This window comes from Gavia stellata, chromosome 3 (genome assembly GCF_030936135.1).
Source record: "Gavia stellata isolate bGavSte3 chromosome 3, bGavSte3.hap2, whole genome shotgun sequence".
NCBI classification, from domain to species: domain Eukaryota; kingdom Metazoa; phylum Chordata; class Aves; order Gaviiformes; family Gaviidae; genus Gavia; species Gavia stellata.
The window spans coordinates 92,970,847-92,995,351 of NC_082596.1; the positions used below are offsets into that span (position 1 = coordinate 92,970,847).

The following is a 24,505-nucleotide window of genomic DNA, read 5'->3' on the forward strand; positions in this document are numbered from 1 at the left end:
TTCTTCAGTCTACACGCTGCTCCTTATCTGATCTCTGGGCTCTCAGTTCCTTCTCTATGGTCACCTTCTCCTCTCCCTCAGCATCATCTTCTTGTCTCTCTGCCTGGCCTTGCCATGACCCCGGCTGTATCACTGGCTGTGGCTCCTCTGATGTTTTCAGCCTCCCCTTGCCCCTCTGCACAGCTAAGTTCCTTCAGGACCTCTCCAACAGCTTTGAGCCTCCTGCTTTTCTCTACCTTTAGCACCGGGTCCATTCTGGTAAGCTCTATCCCAGTTGAAAATCCGCTTTTTCCCACTCTCCCAGTGTGCCTGAAAGCCTCTTGGCAAGGCCCTCCAGTAACCCTCTCCTGCAGCTCCTCTAGACTTAGCCACATGGCACTGACTCCTCTAAGCACAACCAGCTCCTTGTTTCTGACCATCACCATCCTCCATCCTCTTCCTCTTCCCTGGCCTCCCTTCCTCCTGCTTGCCAGAGCACCAGTGGCTGCAACATCCCTCTTGCTGTGCCTTCTTCTGCCCCTTCCCTCCCTCGAATCTCTTCCTCAAGCTTTCTCCCCTAATCCAAGCATGACCCACTGCACCAATATTCCCCAAACTCTCCCTCGCCCTCCGCTTACACCTCCACTTAGCAGCCTCACTGCCACCTTCCTCCATGGCCAAGGCCACAGCTGCCCCTTGGGGATCCCTTTTGCTGCCTGCCCTGTCCCCTCCTCCATCCTCCCCTGCGGTGGTCTCCAGGCATGCTCCTGGCCTGCTCCCTTAGTGTCCCTCCCTCACCCCTCGCAGACCTCTTCCTGACCCCATCACAGCTCCCGTTCCCCCCCCATAACCAACTTTCCCTGTGCAGCAAGCTCATACCTGCCCTCCTCTTTTTCCAGCCAATTTTAGCTTCTCTCTTCCTTTTTTGATGGGGGGGGGAAGGCTGGAAGGGAGAGCTGTCTTTATGCATTGATTATTTGGTTTTTTTCATGTCTTTTCTGCTCCCCACATCTGCATGTGCTGCCTTATTTCTGAGAAATAGCTGACTTCTCCTCCTGGCCAAAACCCACTTCTCCACTTCTCCAGACCTGCTCGCCCCTTCCCTTGTGAAAGGCAGAGCTAATTCACCTTAGCAGCACGTACCAAATGGCCCTAATTATCCCCAGCTAAACCTGGCAACTGAACTGTCCTCAACCAGCTGTCCTCCTCCACGCTCGCTCCTTGCATCCACCGGGTCCATGCCTGCAGCTGCCCTGCTCTGCCTCATCCATCCGAAGATGGAGAGTTTTTACTGGGAAAGACGCAGTTTGGCTGGTATGGTAAAGAGCAGTGCTGATAATCCTTGGATCCTGCCAGACTAATTTCAGTACCAGCCCATTTGCAAGGGTGTGCCAGAGAGGCTGGAAGGAGAGGCTGCACAAGAGCACTCACCTTCCCCTGCCAGAAGTCAAGCCCACCTCCCCAAGCTGGTGGCCAGGGGAAGGGGTTGTTGGTACCAGAGTTACAGTCTTCGTCCTGGGAACACCGAGCATGTGGCCGGAGGAGAAATGGGTTTATCGGCGCTCTTGGAGTATGCGGTTTGTTTTCCATAAGACCTTGCAGGAAAGATGGAGTTTCGGAGCAGCACAATCAGCTGCCTGTGTCCTACAGTGCAGTCTCCCAGGTCTAATAAGGCACAGGGCATCAATGGATGCTCCTCCCGAGGTGGAGTCTAAAAAATTAAGTGCCTAATATATGTTGAGACCCTGCAGCAGATGGCCATTCGCATGTGCTCACTTGATCTTTCTTTCTCTCCTCTCCCCAGCCCAGTATTTTCATAAAACCTCTATAGCATCATTAGCACCTTTTCCCTCACTCACATGGGAATGAACTTGGCCAAATGTGTAAAATGTCATTTTAAAGGGGTGAAGGGGGCTTGCTAGCTGCACACACACACACATGGTGTGTGCAAAACCTCCATGTTTTACTTAATGATTCTGGCTTTAATATAAACTTTGTAAAGAAAAAAAAAATAATCAGCCTTCATAATAATAAATGAAGATGAGCCAAATAACCTTGCCAAATATCTGCACCTAGCAGGCTGCAGGATGGTAAGCAGCAGAGAAACCGTGCTTCAGATTAAAAAAAGAAAAAAGAAAAAAAGAAAGAAAACCTTTCCCCCCCACTTCCTGCAATAATCCTCTTCACTCCCCCCCACACCCTGAAGCACCCCCCACCACCACCTCCCAGAAATGAGCTCATTGGTTTCCAGAAAACCCGCGCCATCCCCTCCCCGCGGCAGGGATCCCTGCTGCCCGGGGCGCCTTCAGCTTTTACGTGGGTGCAGGTGCCCCCACGGCACAGGTCTAGACCGCTAGACGTGGGCCAGATCCCCGGCAAGCGGTGGCATGTGGGTATGCGTGCCGAGGAGCCGTCGGGGAGCCGGGACAGGCGGGTCAGGTTCAGCGGCTGTGTCACCGCCATAGCGGATGGTGAAGGTTCGGCAGGGTCCCTCGGCAGGAGCCGACCTATCACAGCTCCGGGCTGATTTCAAACTTCCTTTTTGCGGTTTATGTCGCCTCGATTTATTCATTTCCTTGTAATTTACAGATAGACATCAATGCTTGCTATATTTAAACAGTGCCTGTATCTGTGTGGGGATTGTAGGTAAGCCATTTTATTCGTAGAGTGATGGTTTTAAAGGAAAGTGAGACTTCAGAGTCACACTTCAGGCCGGCACCGTCTCATGCGTGGGTACGGGTGACCTGCATCCGCACCCAGGGACGCCAGGCAAACCCCCGTCCTGGCCCATGGGACACAGCTCCCAGCTCCTCCACCTTCCCGCCACCCCACCACAGAGAAGGCTTGTCCACTTCTCTCCCATCCACTCCGCAAAGCGCAGCGACCATCCAGGGTAACTAGTCCGAATAATAAAATTGTTAAGGTGGTGCAATGAAAACTTCCAGGATTTGGTTATACTGGGTGTGGGAGAAGCTCTGGAAGAAAAGACTGTGTTTTGTTTAAAAGGAAAAAAAGATTCTGCACTATTCCCATGCAAATGTCTGTCATTTGTTTCACCGTTTTCCTTTGGAAAGTCCAAGCCTGGCAAAAGCTACCATGACCGGTGCTTCAGGATGGTAACTTATGTTAAAAAATCACACAGCAGCAACTCCCCTGGATGGAGGGTTTCCAAATATTTGGGGAAAAGATGACATAAAGGATGAGGATAGCATGAATTCTTCAAACCCAATCTGGGTTTTTCAGCTGGGTTGTGAAAAACCCCTTGCTTAAACAGCTCTGACCTTTCCTATTTCTTGGAGACTTGACGTTTCTACAGTAGACACATGATGAGGTCACTCACCCTGTTTTTGAAGTCTTTCTCTCTTACTACTCCTCGCATGGGTTTTTTCTGTGGGAGGGGACAGTCATGAAGAGGGCTAAACCTCTTGATCATGTGTGAAAAAAGGAAATGAAAATGAGTTATTGGAGATGTAACTAGACCTGACCCATAACTTTGGTTTCTGAGGATATAAAAATCATGAACCCCAAGAGAAGTTTGAAAGGAAAAAGGTAGGGCATCTAGCTCTAAAAGTGATTTTATCTGAAGCTAGATGCGCTGTGCTAGACACTGGAAATGCTCAGCCTTTGCTTTTACGAGAGAATTATGAATGGCTGTAACAGGAGCGTGAGAAACAGTTGATTCAGTCACCTCCTTGAGAACAAGTAATTTGAATGTGGTGGCTTGGGCTGAAATACGCTGCACACCAGCTTCCTACGGGAAAGCCTAGCATAAACTATTGCCACAATTATATTCTGCTGAGCATTTTATGGTTTCTAGAGTGAGAATCACAACTGGTAAGACCCAAGAACATCCTACTCACAATTATAGAAATTGTGGTGTTGTCTAGAAGCTCACCTTCAAAGGTGGTGCCCCATCAGGCTTGGCACTGCGCAAGTAGTAAGAAGCACTGCCCGCCTTTAGATCTTGCTGTCAATGTAGAGGAAGATTGAGAGAGAGCCAAAAGAGTTAGCTAGACCCACAACAAGGTATTTAGCAATGCACATTACTAGATGGCTGCAACCACCACTAAAGAAGAAAATTTCTTCATGACCAAGGGTGGTACCTGTATTAGACCAGGAGGAGAGGGCATAAAACTACATGAGATAAACACTTCCCTGATATATGAGTAGGACTTACCCATGGACAGAGACTGGCTAATGCATTTTGGAGACAAACAGCAGAAGTGCTTGAACCTGAAAGCGTCTGACCTCTGCCTGTGCTGCGCTGGCCGTCCCCAGCTCGGAGAGAGATTCTGCATCTTGCAGACCTGAAGAAATCAGGGCATTCCTCCAGCTGCCTGATCCAAATTTAAACATCTGCTCTTCACGAAGGAAGTGAGAAGGAGCAAGGTGGACAACATGGCAAGGATACGATGAAATGCGTTTCATGCACATGGTGATGCACACATTGCACTAGTACTGACATAGCTGAGAGAGCTTGGCAAGCGTATTTCAGCTGCTAAGATGCAAGTATCTGCTCTAACCTCACCAGGTTCACATGGACATTCACAGAACTTCCTCTGGTAGGTGGTTTCATTGACACTACATGGACATCATTTCCGCCTGGCCAGGAAAGGGATTAAAAGCTGGGGTGAGCAGCCAGGCCAACTGGCATCCACTAGTTTTGGTTTTCAGACATTTCTAGAGCAAGAATGCAGAAGACGGTCTTGAAACCAAAACAAAGCAAGCCCAAGGGTCAAAGGTGAAACCACTTCCCAGGAATATGGAAGACACATATTACCTGCGGTCTGTGAAAAGAAGTCACCTAAATCCGCCTGTTCTTTTAGCTTGAGAGGCGGAATTTGTGCATAATTCATGACCTGTCTTTTGAAGGGAGCAGGAAATGATAGCCGAAGCCTGGGAGACTGATTTCAGAAAAGCGCCCAGCGCACAGTGCCACGTCTGTGCTGTCGGCAGCACTGTAATGGAGTAGCAGGAGACTGCCAGCTGGCCTGCAGAGACGTGCGAGGCAGCCGTGCTGCGCCAACACTGCAGAAACAATAAAAATGCATTTGCAAAATGAAGTCCTGTGTTTCATCTCCATTGTTTCCCAGGGCATGAAGCTACTCCTATCTAAGAGCTGAAAATACGGACTGGGCTCTACCCTTTCCTGACTATTGCCTTTTTGCAAAACACCACCCTGTGCAGAGCAACTCAGACATCAGCTTTCAGGTCAGACTCTGCCAGTGCGAAGTGGAAAACCAAATCCAAGCCCAGAACCAAGGCATCCACTTGAGCACAGGTGATTGATTGCCCTACCCTCTTGCCAGTTGCCAAAAGGGCAATGGCAACCCATCCAATCAGTGTGTTCACCAGTTATTCAACGTCTATGGTTCCAAGAGTGTTATTTTGGGATACCTACGTTAGCTCCTTCTTGACTGTCATTTCAGCACACTCAAGGCACTGAGCATTTTGCAGGCATTCGGGCAGTTGGTACCTCTAGCTCAGCAGTGGAGTTGGTTGTGGGACGCGGTGGATGTAACCACCCTGCTGGGATGCAAAGAGGATGCGCTTACCTGGCTATATGCTTGAAAGCTAAATGCTTGAGTGAGCTGCACACCAGCTACCTCCTGACTGCTCCAAGTCACAGGGACCTGCTGACTTCTCTTTGGAGCTGACCAAACTCACAAGCACTGGATTGCAAATAAATGATTCTTGGCCTCCTACTAGACAGATCAGATAACAAACACCCTGGCAATCTTTAAAATCTTGCCATCCAGGTTCAGCTAAACTTGACATATAGTTCTGCTTGGGAAAGGACGTATGATTGTTTCAAACTACTCCCCCTTTTTTTTTTTATTAAGTATTCTTTCTCTCTCCCCCCCTCTGCCTCTCTACAAGTGTATCCAGACAATGATCTGCAAGCGTACAAGAGAAAATGCTTTACTTTTTCCTGAAAGCTCTCTGCCGAAGGTGGTGTTTCCCCACCTCCACGCTGCTGACAAATGCTGATGTAAACAGCATGCATATGCCCGTCTAAAAGGCCACAGGGGTTTTCACGTGAATCCTGTGTTTTTTCCACAAACCCTTTTACACTGTATCAAATATATCTCCTCGTTTCTGGTTAACCTACAATCCCTTTAAGGCTAATAGAGTTTACAGCAGTAGGCAAAACCACTTAGCTGAACCAAATTGTGAGTATAGGTACTTCAGCTGCAGAGCTCTGGCTCGAAACCCTTTCAAGAAACAATTGTAAGTGGCGCCGTATTAAAATCAGAGAAACCAATACTGACACAAATCGCATGCTGAAATCATTTGAAAAAACACCAGCTATGCCTTTGGTGTTGACAGGAGTAAAACGTGTCATTTATAACGCCACCGAAATCATAACAGGAAGGAAGTAGACCTCAGAAACTATAAACAGAAGTTAACAGAAGTAGGAAGTACTTCAAATGCGTTCACGTAGTGACTGTAAAAAAGATACTAAAAGGAGAAAATGTTTTCAGGGTTTTTTCTCTCACTTTTTTTTTTTTTCCACTTTACGTATCCATTAGTTATTTTGCACAGTAAGAGACGGTCAAGAAAGTCAAATGTAGCTTTAAAGTCCTCACATGCAAAATAATTTATGGTACAAATCAACAGCTTGATTTTCCTTCCACTCTTCCCCCTGCCCCATCCCTCCAAGAGAAATATCTCAACCTCTTTGCTTGGTTAAAGTAAGTCTTCCACCTGTATCTCTCTGCATTCAAACTAAGCAAGTTGTGTTTGGCCAGAACGTAGCTGGTGCTCTTCTCCCTCCCTCTTCACAGCCACTGACTTTAAAGCATGCTCCTTCAAGGAAAATAATTAAAAGCTCATTCCGAAGCCAAAAATTACGATGTACCCTGAGAGTCAACAGGAGCCTCCACATAAAAAGAAAATGCCTCCCCCATCTTCAGGCACTTCACAAATCTCGTAACTAGTTTTCACGCCTTGCTCTCTCTGTAAGCTACAGCACCCAAGGACCCTTCTCGGGACCTTGATTTCCAGTAAACAGGAGCTGCTGGTGAAATTCCCTCCTATTCTTAACTTCACTATTTTAGGTCACTTGTCATCCTCCTTTTCACGCTTTCCCAGCTTTTCTCACTTGAAACCACTCTGGAAACTACAGCAACCAGTAACCACCACCTCCAGCTCCAGCCGCCAGCCGGGCAAGCGGCGGGTCAGAGAGTGCCCAAGCACTGGCCTTTGGGGGGGGACCATCCAGGTCCCCAGCCCCAGAGGCCACGGAGGGGCAGGGGCAGAGCCCTCAGGTGCACGGCAGCACCAGATCCCCAGCCGCAGGGCTCTGCTGCATCGTCCGTGGTCCGGGAAACCAACAGCCCTCCCTATTTTCCCTTTTTCTACTAACTGTAGCTAATATCGCAGACATTTTCGTAAGAAAAAATCCTTACCTTTTGACCTTTCCCTGCACTTTTGGCTTAAAACACAGTTCCCCATAGACTTAGCCAGCAGCGCTGCCCAGGTTCGCACTACAGAACCGAGCCCGTTAGATTTGCCCCACTACTGAAAACAACACATACGAATCGAGTCGGTAGGGAATAAGCACTTTATTCTAAGATGTGAGCTGAAGCAATGAGCATATGAAGCAACGACCACTAGAAAAAAGTGAAAAACACATCAAGTATTTGTATTGTACCAGTTCAGTTTGAACACAAAAGTCCCTTTCAGTAAAATGTATGCACAGGCCAAAAGCATATGCAGAAGCTCTGAAAGTCACCTAGAGCAGTGCTTTTAATGTCTAAGAAAGAGGTCTCCCCTGTGAAAATCTTTAAGCCAGGAAAAACACTTCAAGTTACAAAGAACACAAAAGTAAAAATGTTCTGTCAATTCCGTGGCACTGTGGAGAAGGAGGGGGATAATATATCCCAAAAGAGTATGCATCTTTAAGATGTATAAATTCAAAGTCCCTAGAACACAAGTCTGCTGCCAGACCAAGTAACGGTTTTTCTTCCTCATTTAGAAATTCAAGTGAAGTACGTCTGTTAAGCACAGGGAGATCGTGTTCTGGAGTTAAAGCTAGTAAAATCACATGGTCTGCTCACCAGCGAGGAGATTTCACTGACATGCATACCCAACAGACCTCTTCTCTTCGTCTTTATAACAGCACCCTACGATTAAAAGCTGCAAATTGCATCAAATTATACTTCTGTAAAATTTTTGAAAATAAATGTTAAAACAAATATTTATTTCCTTGACTGTCCTAATATGGGAGGCTAAATACTGCTCTCCTTGAACTCTCCCTTCACGTTCATTTCAGTACCACGGGAAGGAAGCTGCGAGTGCATAGGAAGAGCAGAGCTGGATCTGTACAAGTCGGAGGTGGTAGTTATTTTAACCTAGCTCATGCATGTGACATCAAAAAAGGACTAGCAGAACCATTTCTGTGCTATTTTCAAGGTCTGCCAACCTAATTCTAATGCATACATACATATATATATATATATATAAAATGCATAGTAGCTTCCAATTGTAAGAAAAACATAATTTATTTTTAAACCTGCTCTTCGGGACTCTAGAATTTTAGTGGTTAATCCACTAAATCCACAGGTAATATGAGCTGAACAGTCACTTTTCTTAACACAGTACCATAAATGCATCACCTTAGAAACTGCTATTATGGGGGCTAATCCAATAACAACAGTGGCAGCAACAAAATTCATTGTCAGGATAAATGTCAGTCAGGCATTAAAAAAATATGTCTCTAGAATTGCATTGTTTTTAAAAAATACACTGAAATATTCTATACAAGAATATAGGCATCACACTTATGAATCTAAATTTATAGCCACTTAAATGTATTAGCTATTCTCAATAAACCATCTACGTTTGCTACCCACCTATAGTAGCTACAGTTTCAAATTGGGAACACCGCAAATTTATGTACCTTCCCTGAGATCGGTAATCCAAAATAAATAGCCCTGCAAATGTAACAGTGTAAACTCTGGATTTAAGTCTTCAGTAAGAATCAGTCCTCAAAACCCAAGGAGAACACTAAGCAAACGTAAACATAGCAATCATTTCGTCAGTTTTGAGTCATTCTCAGCGACAGTGGAACCTATGTGAGATGTAGCATCCAAACGTTGAAGACCCGTCATTCATATCATACAATATGTTTGTCCTAGTTCACTTTCCTATCATTGAACCCCTGAACACATCCAGCTGTGATGTGGATCTCCAAATTGTGACCCAGATCTGCTCCTCCACTCTGCGTAATTTTTACAGTGCCTTTAAAAACACTCTTTTTGAGGATCTTACTCTTGAATAGAGGAATGGCGAATAGATCTGTGATAATCCTCTGGACTAGTCACAAGTTCTGGTAAATCATAGCCTCTCAGAAGATGTCCACTGTTTTGTTGAGCAAAGTAATACAGCTGCCTGGCAAACATTGGTTCAACCTTAAGAACAGACAAAATGTTAATCAGACATGTGACAAAATTTCATGCTCCTCATCTTAGTTATTTATGGTGGTTTTAAGTTAAAAACAAGGCACGACAAAACAGTTCTGCTTACCAGAATGGGAAAACAATTTCAGTGCTCTCACTAATCTCTGTTTTAAGCTAGGGTTTGCCTGTTTTGCTGCCAAGTGCCTTGCTAACTGCACACATCTCTTTATCCCCTTTGTTTAGAAGGGCACGTACCAGTGACACAAATGATGTATTAGCAATTGCAGCCCCTTAACCAGCCCCTGGGTGTGAGTGATGCCTACAGGCCAGACATGTCGTGGCCACTCCAGGTGTTCAAATGCATATGCAAAGTGCTGAAAGTAAAGTACTTTGAGGACTTGACTTGAAATGCTGGAGCCCTCAGGTAGACTGAGATAGTCGCCAAACTGTGTTTGAAATTAGACTTCAATCTAACACTGAGGTTACTCTTGTTTCTGTTCATTCATTCTTCATTCTGATGAAGAATCTGTTCAACCACCAAGAGGGATTTGTATGATTTAACGCTGCCTTCACTTCTGTCCCTTCAGAAACCACCATTCCCCCTCAGGGCTTTGGGCTCTGACTGCAAATATTTAAGTTGCACCCTGAGAGCAAACACCTGAAGCTCTCCTTACTCTCAGGGGACAGGGAGGTTGGACAACTCTTCCCCACAACCCTCTCCGGCTGGTCAGTGAGCCCCTCCACGTTAAGACATGGGCAGCATTTTAGAGGAAAAACACGCTGTCTGTGGCTCCTGCCTCTGGGAAGGGAGAGAGCCAGAAGGGATCGCTGCCTTGGAGCAGTCCCACCAATAAACACCCCTTCCCTTCCTCTCATCAGCATTCGGAGGCAGCTGAGCATCTCCCATCCCGCCATGGGGGAGACAGGAAGGCAGTGGGCAGGTGAGCCAGACAGGTGAGCCTGAAGAGGCATAGCTGTTCAGTGGGATGGTGGAGCCCCACCAGCCCACAGCCTGAGAAGTTGAGGAGCAACTGGCAAGGGGGAAGCAAAGCTCTTGAAAGAGCAGGAGGTACAGGCTCACAGAAAAGCTGCCAGGACAGGAGATGGAGAAGGGAGCTGGAGAAGGGATGCTAGGAAGAAGGGATGGATAGCTTGGGATGGATGTGTGAGCTTCCCACCTTCCACCCCAGACTCACTAAGCAGCAGCGTGGCAGTACAAAAGCTCTGCAGCTATGGGGAGGCCACAGCTTATGACAAAAGTCGGATTTGGGACCCATGCTACTACTACTGAAGGGGCTTTCGAAAAATTAAGAGACACCAGTTTTCTTACCAAGGATGCAATAAGCTAAGCCTTGCCACTAGCGTGTGCATTATCACCTCTCTTGTGGTTTTATGAGCCAATACAGCCAATTTAGAAAGTACCTGGTCTCAGTCTCTGTCATCACCCTCTCTCAGATAGCATCCCGAAACACTAGCTTTGAGTGTGTGCGAACTGTGGTCAGTAAGCCCATGAGCTTGCCAGCTACCTTAACCCCAAAGCTGCACAGGCAGCCCCTACGTCCCATTAAGGGCTGAGGTCCCTGACAAGCAGGCTGGGATTCTGGGGCACCTTCAGGTGCAGCAGTTGTGAAAGCACCGCATCCTGCACCAACACAGCCCAGCTCTTCCAGCGTACCTTTCAGCTTTAGGTTTGGAAGGGATTTGCAAAAGAGATCACTGATGCCCTACAGAGAGGGAAATCGGGTCCTCTGCCCTACTGACAGCTACCAGTCAGTCCCTGGCAGATCTGGCGATTCAACCCCGGTCTGGATGGCGCTGCATTTTCAATAATGTATTACCTCCCTCACAACCTACACAAGGTAGAAAAGCCTGACTGGCAGATTCACATCTTCCAAGGAATATGTTTCTTTTAGGTAAGGCAGAAGTCCTACTTACATGGGCTGTAATTAGTTTCCTCTGCCTCTGCGGATCTGGAAATTCCTCCCCAAAGCACAGAGCAACCTGGTATCTTGGCAGCGGACGTCCATGGTGAGCAAAGGCTTGCAGCTCTGGGAATAGAGAAAGGGCCATGTTGTGGGTTAACCCCGGCGGGCAGGTAAGCACCACGCAGCCGCTCGCTCACTCCTGCCACCGGGATGGAGGAGAAAATCGGAAGGGCAAAAGTGAGAAAACTTGTGGGTTGAGATAAAGACAGTTTAATAGGTAAAAAGAAAAAAAAAAAAAAAAAGACAAAACAAAACAAAGAAAAACAAGGGATGCAAAAAGCAATCGCTCACCACCAGCTGACCGATGCCCAGCCAGTCCCCAAGCAACAGCAACCTCTGGCATACCCCCCCCCACCCCGTTTTATGGCAGGGAATATCCCTTTGGTCAGCTTGGGTCAGCTGTCCCGGCTGTGTCCCTTCCCAACCTCTTGTCCTCCCCAGCCTACTCGCTGTGGGGGCAGAGTAAGAAATGGAGAAAGCCTTGATGCTGTGCAAGCACTGTTCAGCATTAGCTAAAACATCCCCGTGTTATCATCAGCACTGTTTTGATCACAAATCCAAACCATAGCACCACATGGGCTGCTATGAAGAAAATTAACTCTATCCCAGTCAAAACCAGCACAGGCCGGTGAGAAAGACTTTGTGGATGGCTGAGCTCCAAACGGAGGACCCTGGAGCACACTGGGAGAAGACAAAGTAACTCCAGGGGAGGATGAGAGAGGTCAGGAAAAAGACAAGAGGTAAGGAGAAGACACCGAGTTTGGAGACTTCCCCTCAGATCAGGGGGAGCTAGTTATAACACTGCAATTTTTCTTTTTGCCTGGCCTCGCAAGTCATTTCATAGGCACAAACCAGGATGTCTTCCAATTAGTGTTTCCATTGGGCCCTGACAGCCAAACCTCCTGGAGCAGACGCCGGCGGTAGCCGGGACCCACTCAAGCAGACGCCCAACAGCAGCACTGAAACCAATGGCTTACTGGAGCCAGAGACTCAGAGTAGTGCCAGACACGAAATTCAGCCTCACCTAGACACTGTCATGGAGCCACTGTCATCACGGTGCCTCGTGGGGGATGGAGAGGCACAGGAAGGTGACAAACCTTATTTAAGCCATGCACCGAGCCAGCAAAAGAGCCTGTGTCTTCTGTGCTTCTGCACTCTCTTCACTAACCCACACCCTTGCACAAAGGGAAAAGGTCAAACTATATAATTATTCCAATAGTCAAAGTGTCCCCTACGAAAGATAGCGGGGGAGGCCTTTATAAGAGACTTCCACTCGGACCAAAATCACTATGTTGTGTTTTAGACACTGCATTTCCTTCCAGAAAAGAGAAAATTCCACCTAACACAATATCCTCGTCCAAGTCTGCATTATGTGCGGTATTTCTACATAGTTGATTGGTGAAGATTTAATCTTAATTTATAACCCTGTTCACGCTTTCTGGAAAAAGCTGAAATGAATATTGCAATCAATGTCTTATAATGAAGCACCCCCTGCTATACAGGGAAAGGAGAGTCTTCAGACATGGCATAACAAATGCACCTTTTCCCAAAATACACCCCTGCCATTTCTGCTCTAACTGTAAGCTTTTCTGACCAAGGTGTGAATTCAGCAGCTACCATAATAGTGTCCCAACCCAGCCTTGGGACTACTGGTCATACCGGGAGGGTCAGTTAGAAGACTAAACCAAGGGACAGCTCACTTAAAACACAGCTCTCCCCAGAGTCTGCCCCCCAAAACACCTAAAAATGCTGTGAACTTTTTGGAGGTATGCCAGGAGAGAAGAGAGATTTTCCACAGGACCCTGCTTCCCGCTGTGCTGCCACAGGACAGGGAAGGACGATCCACCCAAGGCCAGTCCAACGCCATGCTGCTAATGGGGAACTTCTGCCACCTTCCTCTTTCCCCCAGCTTTACTTGGCCTCCGCAATTCTCCAAATTCTGAATGCTTGTGGGAGCACTACACAGCAGCCCGTGGCACGGACCTGGGGAAGAAAGCCCTTTCTTTCCCACCAGCAGGATAATCGGGGCTTGAGGTCAGCTTCGCGCTTCTCCAAAACCCTCCACTTGCTCCGTCTCCCTTTCCAGGTCCACGCACCTCCCCACGCGCCCCCCCAAACCTTCCCCATCTCCTGCTACTCCAGCTCCAGCCACCCCTCCTTCTGCCAAGCCAACCCTCCTCTGGCTGCCGCCCTCACGCTCCCAAATTCTCTTCCTCTATCCTCCTACTCCCCACCCAGCCCGATTTACTGCATTTATTACGCAGTACTCCCCAGAGACCAGCCATCTGTTTTCTGGTTTACTGTCATTTTAGCCTTCTCAACAGTACAGGCTGCTCAACACCAGCCTCAATGCTCCAGCACATTGCAGGGTCCAACTCCTCAACGGGGTCCTAATAGCTGTGGTCCACAATAGTTCTGCTTCTGCCTCTTTCTCTGCTGTTCGGTATCTCCTCTCCTGGTAGAGGTCTCCTGCGTCTCTTCCCAAGGAAGCCCTGGTTTCCTAAGGGGGGGAATCCCTGGTTTCCTAAGGGGGGAATCCCCAAGCTTGCCTGCAGTTTGGGACCTCAGTACATTCAATCAACATGCAGATGTGATATGCCCATGGCAAGTCACTTACAAAGCTAGCTGAGCATCAACACATGCAAAAACTCACTTTGCACACACCGCAGACTATGACTTCAACCACATGCCTGGGTTTGCACAGGCATTGGTGCATAAGTAATTTAGGAGGGGGGAAAAAATAACTATTGCTTGAGCTTATCTTTGGGGTTAGGTGTCTAAAAAGAGATGTCCTGTCAACCGTTTGGAAGAACCCAGAGTACATCTAAAAAAACCACCTGAGAAAAGGGAAAGGGATTTCCAAAACCATCATCAGAGGCAGAATTATAGGTCTTTAAATTAGCATGTGATTGAAGCCCAAGCCAATACCCTGACCTCAAATTCCCCTTTCTAACTGTCAATTTTCACATCCATATGAGATTTCTCTCTTTAAATGCATTTCTTGCTTGACCATTTTGCTAGGGTGGTGCATCAGCCTTAGAGTATAAAGTAGGTTAAAGCTGTTGGTTTGGGTTTGGTGTTGGGTTTTTTTCATTTTGCAAGGCATTATACGCCTAAGAGACTCAAGCCAGTGCTGATGCCCTGTTCAAATGGGAAAACACACCAAACCACAGGCAATCAGTTCACCTCTAGTGATGCCACACACCTCAAAAAAGGGGCAACGTATTCCTGCTGCCCAAGCTGTCCTCTGCGACAATGACCAGCTCCCACTAGTTTCTCTGGGTGGACAGCCTTCCTCCCTCCAACTGCTCAGAAGCGCTGGGAAGCAGGGTTGAGGCTCTGCCCCTTCCCTCCATGGGTTGGACGGAGAAAGCACCGTCCTGAAGCGTGCCCTTGCCCTCTCTGTACCGATGCTCCCAACTGTCCTGTGCAAGGCAAGACCTTCACACATTGCTCTGGAGAGGTAATGCACCTCCCTGCTCAGAGCAATCCAGAAACTCCAGAGCTTCTGAAATCCTTTTTAGTCCCCAGATACCTTTTAAACACTGGCACAGACTGAACAGAAGGCTTTCTACTGAAATTCATGCTGGTATTTGTATACTCTGAGCAAGATCTCAGGCTCGCTCTGGATCAGGTTGAGAGCAGCACGAGCATAGACCACAGACCTACCCAGGACTTGAAGTAGCAGATCCAAGATCAGGATCCACTTTCACGTGTCACCCAATACAAGGAAAGACTATTTTGTTAGGTTCCTTCTTACGCTTCTGAAAGAGATGTGAGGTTTGGGGTGTCACCAGCCGAGCACCAGTTCACTCCTGCTGGTTTGTGCAGGGGCACTGAACATGCACGGAGAGCAGAATTTGACAGGATTATTCAGGAGTCAACTACCCCTTGACTGTGCTTGCCAAGAAGAAGTGAGGGGTAATTCTTACTATAACTCGTAAGGTAACACAAGAAGAGCACTCCCATAAAGCTGATGTGGAGAGCAACCAGGTGACATCTCCGGAAACAATACCAAAACCGTAGTGGGAATTACCTGCTAAAAACTGCTGAGTATCAAAGAGCTTGCATGTTTGGTCCCGCTCCAGCTTGTTGGGTCGGTCACTGCAGAGTGCCAGAGGCCCGTCCCAGTAGATCCTGCTTTGGCAAAGTCTCTTAGCATAGAGGCCATCAGGTGCCATCCACAGTATTACTCCTCGTTCCAGGTGGTTCAGTAGTTTTTCTATGTTCTTCCTCTGGCCATTATCCTCTGGATACGGGAAGATAACTTGCTCCAGGCTGCTGACCTCGTAACTTTGGCCATGGGATATCCTACAACCTTCAGGGCTAGAAGTTGTCACCTCCTTTACCAGTATTTCACGGTAATATAAGCAGATGTGGAGCCGACAATCTACAAGAAGGAAAAATAAAAAGAATCACTGTGATACATTAGTATGAATGTTTTATGTTTCAGATTTGTACTAAAGCCAAGAGACAAGTTTGCATGAGATTTCTGAGCCTGGTGGTCACCACCACCCGGAAGACAGGCTCACATTAGCAAAAATCATCTAAAGAATATAAATACTAAAACTTTTGGGGCACAGTAGCATTAATGCTCTCTCATTTTATTATAAGGGCTACCAATGTGGGAATTTGGTAAGAACTAACGTCCCACAAACTTCGCATTTCCGTTTAAAAGGAAAAGTCTGCACACAAAAAGTTGTTGTTCGTCACATTTTCCAAGTTCACGTCACAATTAAACCACCCGGCTCAGTACACTTCCTCAGTTTTAATCAGGAAGTAGCTGTGTTTCTCCCCAGATTTTGCATAAAAGAGGTTTCTGCACAGTGGACCTGCAAACTTGCACTCAGCTGTCTGAAGAGAAGCAACTGCTGGGTCCAGGTCCAAGAGGGCTGTACCTGAGATCCCCAGCCTTACTTTCAGACAGCCATTTCGTCAACTTGTCTGACCCCTAAGAACTCACACAGCACTGACTATATATAGATATATATAGATATAGATATAAAAATACGTGTGTTTTATATATATATAAAAAAGTGTGTGTACAATATATGTTTTTATATATACATATACACAAACACACACACATATATACATACATACAGACTCTGATTCATGAGAACAATCCTGCTCAAGAAACCTGCCGAGCACCGTGTTAGAGGTTTATCCATTATTTCTGTGAAAAGTACATTCCCACACCTTTTCCCAGAGCTATTCAGAAAGTCCCCCAGCATCCGGACGTCTGCAAACCTGGCTGAAATAACTTCCCTTTTCTTTCCCAAATGCCTTTTTTTCACCAGGAATAATGAAGCAGAGCAAAGCCAGATGGCACAGGCAGGAGCACAGCAAGGTACCCAGATAACACCAGCTTTTGTGGGGGCTCCTCTCAAATGGAAAACTGAGCTAAAAGTCACTGACCCCCCAAAATTTCCAAAGCCCCCTGGGAAGGCCTGATTTGGTGGCTCACCGAATCAACCCAGCACTAACACTGTGAGCCAGTGAAGCACTTCCATTAACTTTAACTGCCTCCATCCCTTGGAGCTGGGGCTACAAGTGCTTAAGTATCCTGGAAAAGAGAGGCTTCAGCCCATACACCAAATTCGTTCATTAAAGAGGTTTCTTTTTTTTTTCTTTTCATCAGAAAGGAGGGATGGTGCCAGGGAAAATCAGAAGTGGGAGTCTCTTGTCAAGCTCCCCAGAAAGCCCGCGGATTTACCGACCTTACCTGACAGGGCGAGGGCTTCACCAGACCTTATGCTTGGCTCAATCGGGATGCCAGGAGTCTGGGACTCAGGAGGGGCACAAGCATAAAAGGTTCCTGTCACCTGACAACCTGTTTTCACAAACAAAAGTCAGTGACAGCTGCCTAAATCCTAAAATAAAAGCTTGGGCAGAGATCACAGTGATGCAAAAGTGAGTTTTTCTGGACCCCACAAGGAACTCTCTCTCTTCCCACCTTTTTCTTAAAAAGATCCTATTTCCCAATTTTTCCAGGTATGCCAACTCCACCAATCTCTTCAGATGTTGTTTGGACTGTATTTTTACTCGGGTCTGCATGAAATACTCCCTTAGCATTTCCGTATTCTCCCTAGTCCTTTTTCCTTACCTAATGTGTTATTCTATTGCAGAAATAATTTACATTTTTAACTATAGTGCTCTTAAAAGTTGCCTGCATAAAATAATCCATTTCGTATACAGAATTTTACTAGAGACAGGTATAAAAATAAAGCTAGAATTAACACTGTTTAAACAGTAGGTAAAGAAAATTGTGCAGCAGGAGATTATTAGGGTTTTATTACCAGGACTACTATTAGACTGTTCCAAGAGATGTCTTTCAGTAAGTGGACTATAACACGGGCAATTGGTGTTTTCCTCTGTTTCTCAACGTCAATAAAAGTCTTTGGAGGATGATGCAAGTGACTTGCAGACAAGCGCACGCTACCTTTCCCAGTGGCAGAACCCACCACAATCAGAGCTGGAGCGATGCAGGTACAGAACACCCACATCTCTTGACACGTTTTAGAGCCCACTGAGAAACCCAATACCAGCCACTAACAACTGCCTCCAAATTCAGCAAAGTGTCCAAACGTGTCTTCAACTGCTGCAGAGGATGTACTTCAGGGCAGAGTTCATTCACCTTGCTACCTCGAGTTTTCATTAGCAAATAGCTCAACTAAAAGCAAAGGATTCTGCCTAGTAATTCCAATATATTGCCAGCAAAAGTTGCAGTGCACTGAGCATTTACTTTTTAGCAGACCCAAAGATTTCTCTGCATCAAAACCTCTAGAGAGCTGTCCTCTGAAAATGTAGCATCTGCTCTAAGAAGTCCTTCCTCGCTTCCCATCCTTTCATGCCCTTCTGAACCAGCTGCTTCTCCTCATAAAGCAAAAGCCTGTGTCCTCAGGTGAGTTAACCTGCAAGAGTCTATGGCACATGGTTCCCTTTCTCTTATGTTTTACCCCCTGCAGGCTTCAGCGTTGCCAGTTTGCACAATTCAGGCTTTTTCCTAAGGATGCAGGGCTTGGAAAGCCATGATTATATTAGGCTCTGGTACTGTGAGATCTTCGGGGAAGGGAACATCCCTTTATTCTGTTTCTGCTGTACCAGCCCCAAGAGAGACTCAATCCATGACAAGTTGTCCCATTGCCACAGCACTAAAATAAAGTAATAATTTCAGCTTTCCTTTCAGGAGAATAATGCCATTCTAATCCACAAGGCTGGAGGGAAAACCTCACTGACATGTGCCTCAAAAGGTCCAAAATCAGAAAGCAAAGCTAAAGAACACATGTTCCCATTTGGGGTTTCGGGGGGGGTTGGCTCCCTTCTTATTCCTCAGGGCTTTTGAGACAGCTGAGGACTGTTGGACACTGACTTGTATCAGCTCAGAGGACTGCATAGCCCACACACTGCACGTCTGGTGGCAGTGGAAGCAAGAGCCATGACAAAGGCTCTTGCCATGGGCCCTGTGGCGCCGTTCGAAGGGAGCCCAGCACTCCTCTCTGGCCACTTCTGCTAATTCCAATTAAAGCCACAAATAAGACACCTGAAACCTGCGGTCCTTGGAGGTGACCAACCTCAGCAAGCAACCCTAAACAGGAGTGTCTTACCGTTTTCACAGCCAGGCCCTTGCCAGTGATGACTGCGAGCTGCGAAGGGGACACTGGCGCACTGGTAGGGGATGTCAGGATGCGGCTGCTCTGGGGCAAACTCCCTCCAGTTCCGTTCGTGGGGCACCATGTAGTTTGGTACCTATTCAATTTAACAAGATATTCTTTTACTTGGCAGCTGTCAAAACTAATGCTACGCATCGCATCAGCTTTCACATCTCAGCTCCTTGATTTTCTCTGCCAAAGCCCGTGGAGGTCTAAGCATTGACCAGGCTACACGAATGGCACTTCGCCACCACCACCAATGAAGCTTTCAAATTAACTTCTCACCACTGGTGTAAATAATAAGCAGGGTGAAATAACAAAAGGCAGTCAGAGCATTGCTGGTAAATGTCTGCTTGGAAGAGCAAGGCTTCATTGGGTGCTTACATTCTGGCATCAACAGAATGGCAGTGCACTAGTATCTATCGCCCAACAGAAAAGAGCTATTACTCAAGGATAAAAAACACCAAGGGAAATCAACTGCCCTGTGGCCTCATGTGACATTAGAAAAGTTGCTTCTTGATTTCTCAGTTTTCATAATAAAGTTTCTTCCCAGCAAGAACTAGAGAGCCATGCCAGCAAAGGCAGACATAGCGCATTGCACAGAAATGATGCTGCTCAACGTACAAGCGCCAAGCAAAATGCCTAACTAATGTCATACCTGAGATGGTAGTGAAGTGTAAGGAGACGTTATTGGAAAGGGATGGTTCATCATTAACGGTTGCTCCTCCATGCTGATCTGTTTTGCACCTATGTTCACCAGAGGGATGAAAAGAAATAATGTTAACCACATCTTAAGGAAATCTGAAATTGGCACACTGAAGACAACCCGTCTTTGTGTGGACAAATCCACACAACCCGCCTTTGAACAAGCAGAGGACTGCCCTCCAGTGCCCTTTTGGGAAAGGATTCCCAGCCCTCCCTTGCAGGCAGCTCCTGGAGGCAGTCTGTCCCGCTGGGCTCCCCAGGCCCTGCCAAGCCTTTGCCTCCCGCATCCCTGCCTGGCACCAGGGGCTTCTTGGAGAGCAGGCACTGCCCCCAGCCTCTGCCCGGGAGGCTGCGGGCCGGGCATCCCTTGCTTCCAGCTCTTCCCCTCGCAGCAGTTACCCACTGTCTGGCTCAAAACACTCCTGCTCTTCCCTGTATTCAAAACCTAGATCCAGCAAGCAATTTTTTTTTGCCTGTCCCTTGAGCTGCTTGCTTGGCTCTCACTACAGAGAACTGGCAGAGAGGCTCCAGCTGAAAGAGCAATTCCTCCAGTGATGCGCAGGGCGCCTGTCTGCATCTTCTGCAAGGGCTCCCTTTCAACGCCCCGACTGAAACGCCAACAGCCCTCATGCAGACACGACCTCTTAAGTCACCAGAACAAGCCGCACTTGAGCCCTGCATTTTGGCTCCTTAGAAGACTTTAAAAGACTGCGTGGCCATTCCAGAAAAGCACACTTCAGTCCTCGTGTGCTTACAATGAGACATATTCACACTCTGTTACACAGGGAATTTGAGATGCTTTACCTTTTTTAGCTCCTTCTGGCACTATTCTGTATACTTTATAGGGATCTGAGATGTCCAGCTGGCTTCTCTCCACCAGCTCTTCAAAGTCATTGCTCTTGTTCAAAGCACACCTTAATCTTGTCTTCCAGGTAGGGGGATCTGGTTTATCAATGCCCTCTCTGAACTTTCCTTTAAAAAGTGCCCAGGCCTGGAAACATTTCAGATAATCAAAAGAACAAGGGAAAAAAAAAAAGGGAAGAAAAAAAGAAAAAGAATCAACTAAAAGGTACAAGTCCACAATGCTTGAAACAGCATAAATGTGCGTGCTTATATGTGCGTGAATTCACTCCCTACAGATTTAGGCTGAGAAAAAAGCAGCATGGTAAGGCAGGAGAACAGTTTAGCAGGCACAAGGAAAGTGATCCAAGACGAATGTGGAAATAGATGTGCTGCAGTCCCACAAGCATTTAGCTCCACGCGAAGAAGTGCGAAAGGGCGAGCTGTCTCATCCCGCAAATACAGGGGACACCAGGGCACAGCCAGGGCCACCAGCCAGGCAGCCGGCAGCAGCGGGCACCCAGCAGAGCCAGCCGGCAGAGGCGGGCGGTGAGGCGAGGGGCCACCGCAGAGCCTCCGGGCATCCCTCCTGCCCCGGCTGTGTCCCACAACCCCGACCCTGGGCTGAGACCTACCTTGAAGAGGGCAGCATCCTCCTCGCGGTTGTAGTCCTGCTTGCCAGCATGCTTCCAGGGGATGCGGAAGATGCTCTTCTCGTCGTTCTCCCACACCAGCCCTGGGTACTTGCCGCTGTCTATCTGGTCGATCAGCCACTGGCGGAGTTTCCCGTTGCCGCAGCTCACCGAGTTCATCCCGCACTCGCCCGGCTCCAAGTTCATGCCACTCGAGTCGGGGGTCGGGTGGGGGGTTTTGGGGTGCCTCACCAAGCTCTCTGGGGGGCTGCGGAGGAGGGGGAGGGGCGCAGGATGGGGGGAGAGGAAAACCCACAGGTCAGGTTCTGGATGAAGTCCCTGTGTAGAGCCCTGCCAGCGGTCCCCAGTCGCTGGTGCAACACGTATCACACCAAACGGCAGCTACGCCGTGCAGGGAGCCCCTGAGGGACCCGGGAAACACAGTAGAGAGCCTCAGGAAATGGGGCACAGCCCCCCGCAGCCCTCCCCAGGCACCTCTCGTGCTGCAGACTTTGACAGACTTCCCCTCTGTCCCGACACTGTTTTGCATGAACATACATGGGTTGTTGAAATTTTCATTGCAAGTGACTTAAGGCACAAACCCCTTGTCCTGCTCAGATTTCAAATGGGGTTTTACTTTTTAACCAAAGAAGAAAAAATTGCATAAAAATGTATTTGCATATGACAGTGCACATACGTAATGTTAGACACACGCACACAATTTGGAGGGCTTCACATGCAGTTATGATTTATACAGCATCTAACTATAACATCAAAGTAGTTCTCACAAGCTCACTTAAGCAAGACACATTGGAACACATGATGTCCTATACATATCTACCCCTCCAACTGCTCCCAACACGCATATATAGTAACATTCAAATCTCTACATTGCAAATACCTAAAAGTGGAAAGACAGCAACCCACGGAGGCTGGCATAAGGGCACTGTCCCCAGGGACGCGGGAGCTTGCAGCCAGCCACACAGAGCCCTACCTACATGCAGAGGTGCACGCACACACTGGGAGCCGTGCAGCTCTGCAGTGATGGGCACCTGCTGGAAAGGTCCTAATGTGAGGACACCGACACCAGTGATGGGGACCTGGCATCAGGTTTGTCTCCCCTGTCTGAAAAAGTCCTTGAAAGCCCAAAAGCTTGGCTTGGTGCTTCCCCCCCCCGCCCCATTCCATCCAATAAAAAAGTGATTCCTCACCCACAGTCTTTGCCTCTATACACAGGGAGACTTTCAGAGACCCTTGTCAGACAGGTGCACGCTACTGTGAGCAGACGGGCAGCTCCGCACCCCTTACACCCCTCCTGAAGCGGCAGCATCCCCCCAGACACCAAACCCTGTCCCCCAGCTCCTCCCCTGGGCACGGTGTGCCTGGGGGGACGGGGCCGCGGTTCCCCCCGCCGGAGCCCGTGCGAAGACCCCCAAAAAGTCCTTTCCCCCCTTAGACAGAGCATGAAGCGGATTCCCCAGGGCACAGGGGCCGGAGCGCGCCTTCACCTCGAGAGCAGATAACGGGGCGAGAATTATTTTTTTGCCTTAAATTAGGGAAAAAAAAAAAAATAAAAAAAAAGGCCAAGCGGCTCGCTCGGGTGCCGACAGCACCAGGAGAAGCCCAGACAGGGGAAAGCCGAGGTGCCCGCGCCGCCCACCCCCGTCTCTCTCCCCGACCCGTCGGGTCCCGCCGCGGGGCCGCTCTGCCCGGCGAGGCGGGCGGAGCGCTGCGGCGGCCCGGCGGGGCGGGGGGGGGGCCGGGGGGTCTCCGCCGCCGCCGCTTACCTCTGTCGCGGCGCTGGGAGCGGGCAGGGGCCGCCGGCTGCCGGGGCGGCTGCTGAGACGGGGCGCACCGCGACTGGGCCGGCGGCACCGGGAAGTTTCTTTATATGATGGAGGGCGTCGTGCCCGAGCCGGGGGAGGCGGGCCCCGGCCCGGAGGTGGGGCCGGCGGAGGGGAGCGGGGACTTTGCGAGCTGGAAAACATCTGAGGCAGTGACACATGCCCACTGCTGGTAAACACACGCCGCGGGGCGGGGGGGCGCGCAGCCCGGCGCCCTCTCTGCGTCCCCGTTGGGTTTTTTTTTTTTAAATCTATACAGACAGACACATATACATAAATAGCATGGGGAAACTCCTACCTATGATAGCCAGGCGGCTTTTACTGTAAAAGACCCAGCTAGCTACACCCACCAGAAACGTGCTAGACGGCGCCGGCCGGGCCCCCGGGCGGCTCGGGGAGACGGCGGGGGCATCCGCCCGCCCGCCCACCCACCCACGGCCCCACGCCGCGCCCGGAGCCGGTACCCCCTGCCCGCACCCCCTGCCCCCCAGCCCGGCTTTGCCCGGGCCGCCGAGCCGGGGTCGGGGAGGTGGATGACAAAAACCCCCCCGAGGCGAGGGCGAACAGGCAGGTTGGGGCTCGGAGTCTCCCCCGGCGAGCCTGCCCCGTGCTTTGAAGCCCGTAAGGTGTGAAACGGGGGGCAAGGTGGGGGGCAGCAGCGGCGCCGGGCCCCGCAGGCAGCGAGCCCCGACGGGGCGGCAGCAGCCAGAGGCGGGGGCAGCCGCCAGCCCCGGCCGGGAGCGGCTCCCGCCCCGCTGAGCTGAGGGGATGCTGCCCCGGGAAAGCCCGTCCTAAGTACCGCACCAGAGCCGGGGCTGGGGGGTGGGGAACCCACTTGCTCGCCCGCCTGCAAAGTCCCCTGCGCTAACGTGGTGGGAGCCGGGGGGGATGATGGAGCGAGGTCCGGGCTTCCATGAAAGTCTGTCTTACCGCCTTTCGGGTTTGAAACACGTGTTTCATGCCACGACACTTTCTTGTTGTTGTTCTGTTTCAACGTCTCCAACACACATCCACATCCTTTCTGCTGTAACGTATCAGATGAAAAAACCAGTCATCGCGCGCTGTGCTTGCAGGCCGCCGGTGTGGAGGGTACACGCAGAGTTTAGGATATTAATTGCAAATCTTCAACGCCATCTTCTGAAATTTAAATGTAATTATCGCCACGTTTTGAGGGAGAAGTGAGAAGTGCAGGCATTTTTAGATAGCGGATTTATAACACACCATCCATCCTCTAATAAAAGAATTGTCAGTGCCCACCGAAATCTTTTCAGTCACAAGTTAAGGCACCTTCAAAACATTAAAATACGTCTTTCAGATTGAAGGTGACTGCCACCATAAATCAAGACGAGCAACCACAGCTTTACCAAAAGGCATCTGAAAGGCTTCCTAAAAACCCAATTTCGATTTCTAGGGGCAAGACTGTATGGTGCTCAGGGCGCCAACTGTAATTTCATTAAGTAGAAA

At 48.8% G+C, this 24,505-nt stretch overlaps 1 protein-coding gene across 1 annotated transcript; it reads right to left on the bottom strand.

Moving 5' to 3' along the window:
• Positions 1-9,251: 9,251 nt before the first annotated feature.
• On the bottom strand, positions 9,252-21,404 carry IRF4 (interferon regulatory factor 4). Its single transcript, XM_059815707.1, has 8 exons — positions 21,201-21,404; positions 20,530-20,716; positions 19,679-19,767; positions 18,976-19,117; positions 17,094-17,201; positions 15,405-15,758; positions 11,319-11,431; positions 9,252-9,395 (listed from the first exon to the last, which is right to left on the bottom strand). The coding sequence occupies exons 1-8, from the start codon at positions 21,402-21,404 to the stop codon at positions 9,252-9,254; spliced, it is 1,341 nt and encodes a 446-aa protein (XP_059671690.1).
• Between the last annotated feature and the right edge of the window lie 3,101 nt (positions 21,405-24,505).

Excerpts from the sequence above, each read along its gene's own strand:
- IRF4 (XM_059815707.1), bottom strand. The coding sequence starts at position 21,404 with ATGAACTTGGAGCCGGGCGAGTGCGGGATGAACTCGGTGAGCTGCGGC. Across the intron at positions 19,768-20,529 it reads GCCAGAAGGAGCTAAAAAAG|GTGCAAAACAGATCAGCATG; the intron begins GTAAAGCATCTC and ends TGGTGAACATAG. Across the intron at positions 9,396-11,318 it reads GGAAACTAATTACAGCCCAT|GTTGAACCAATGTTTGCCAG; the intron begins GTAAGTAGGACT and ends TCTGTTCTTAAG.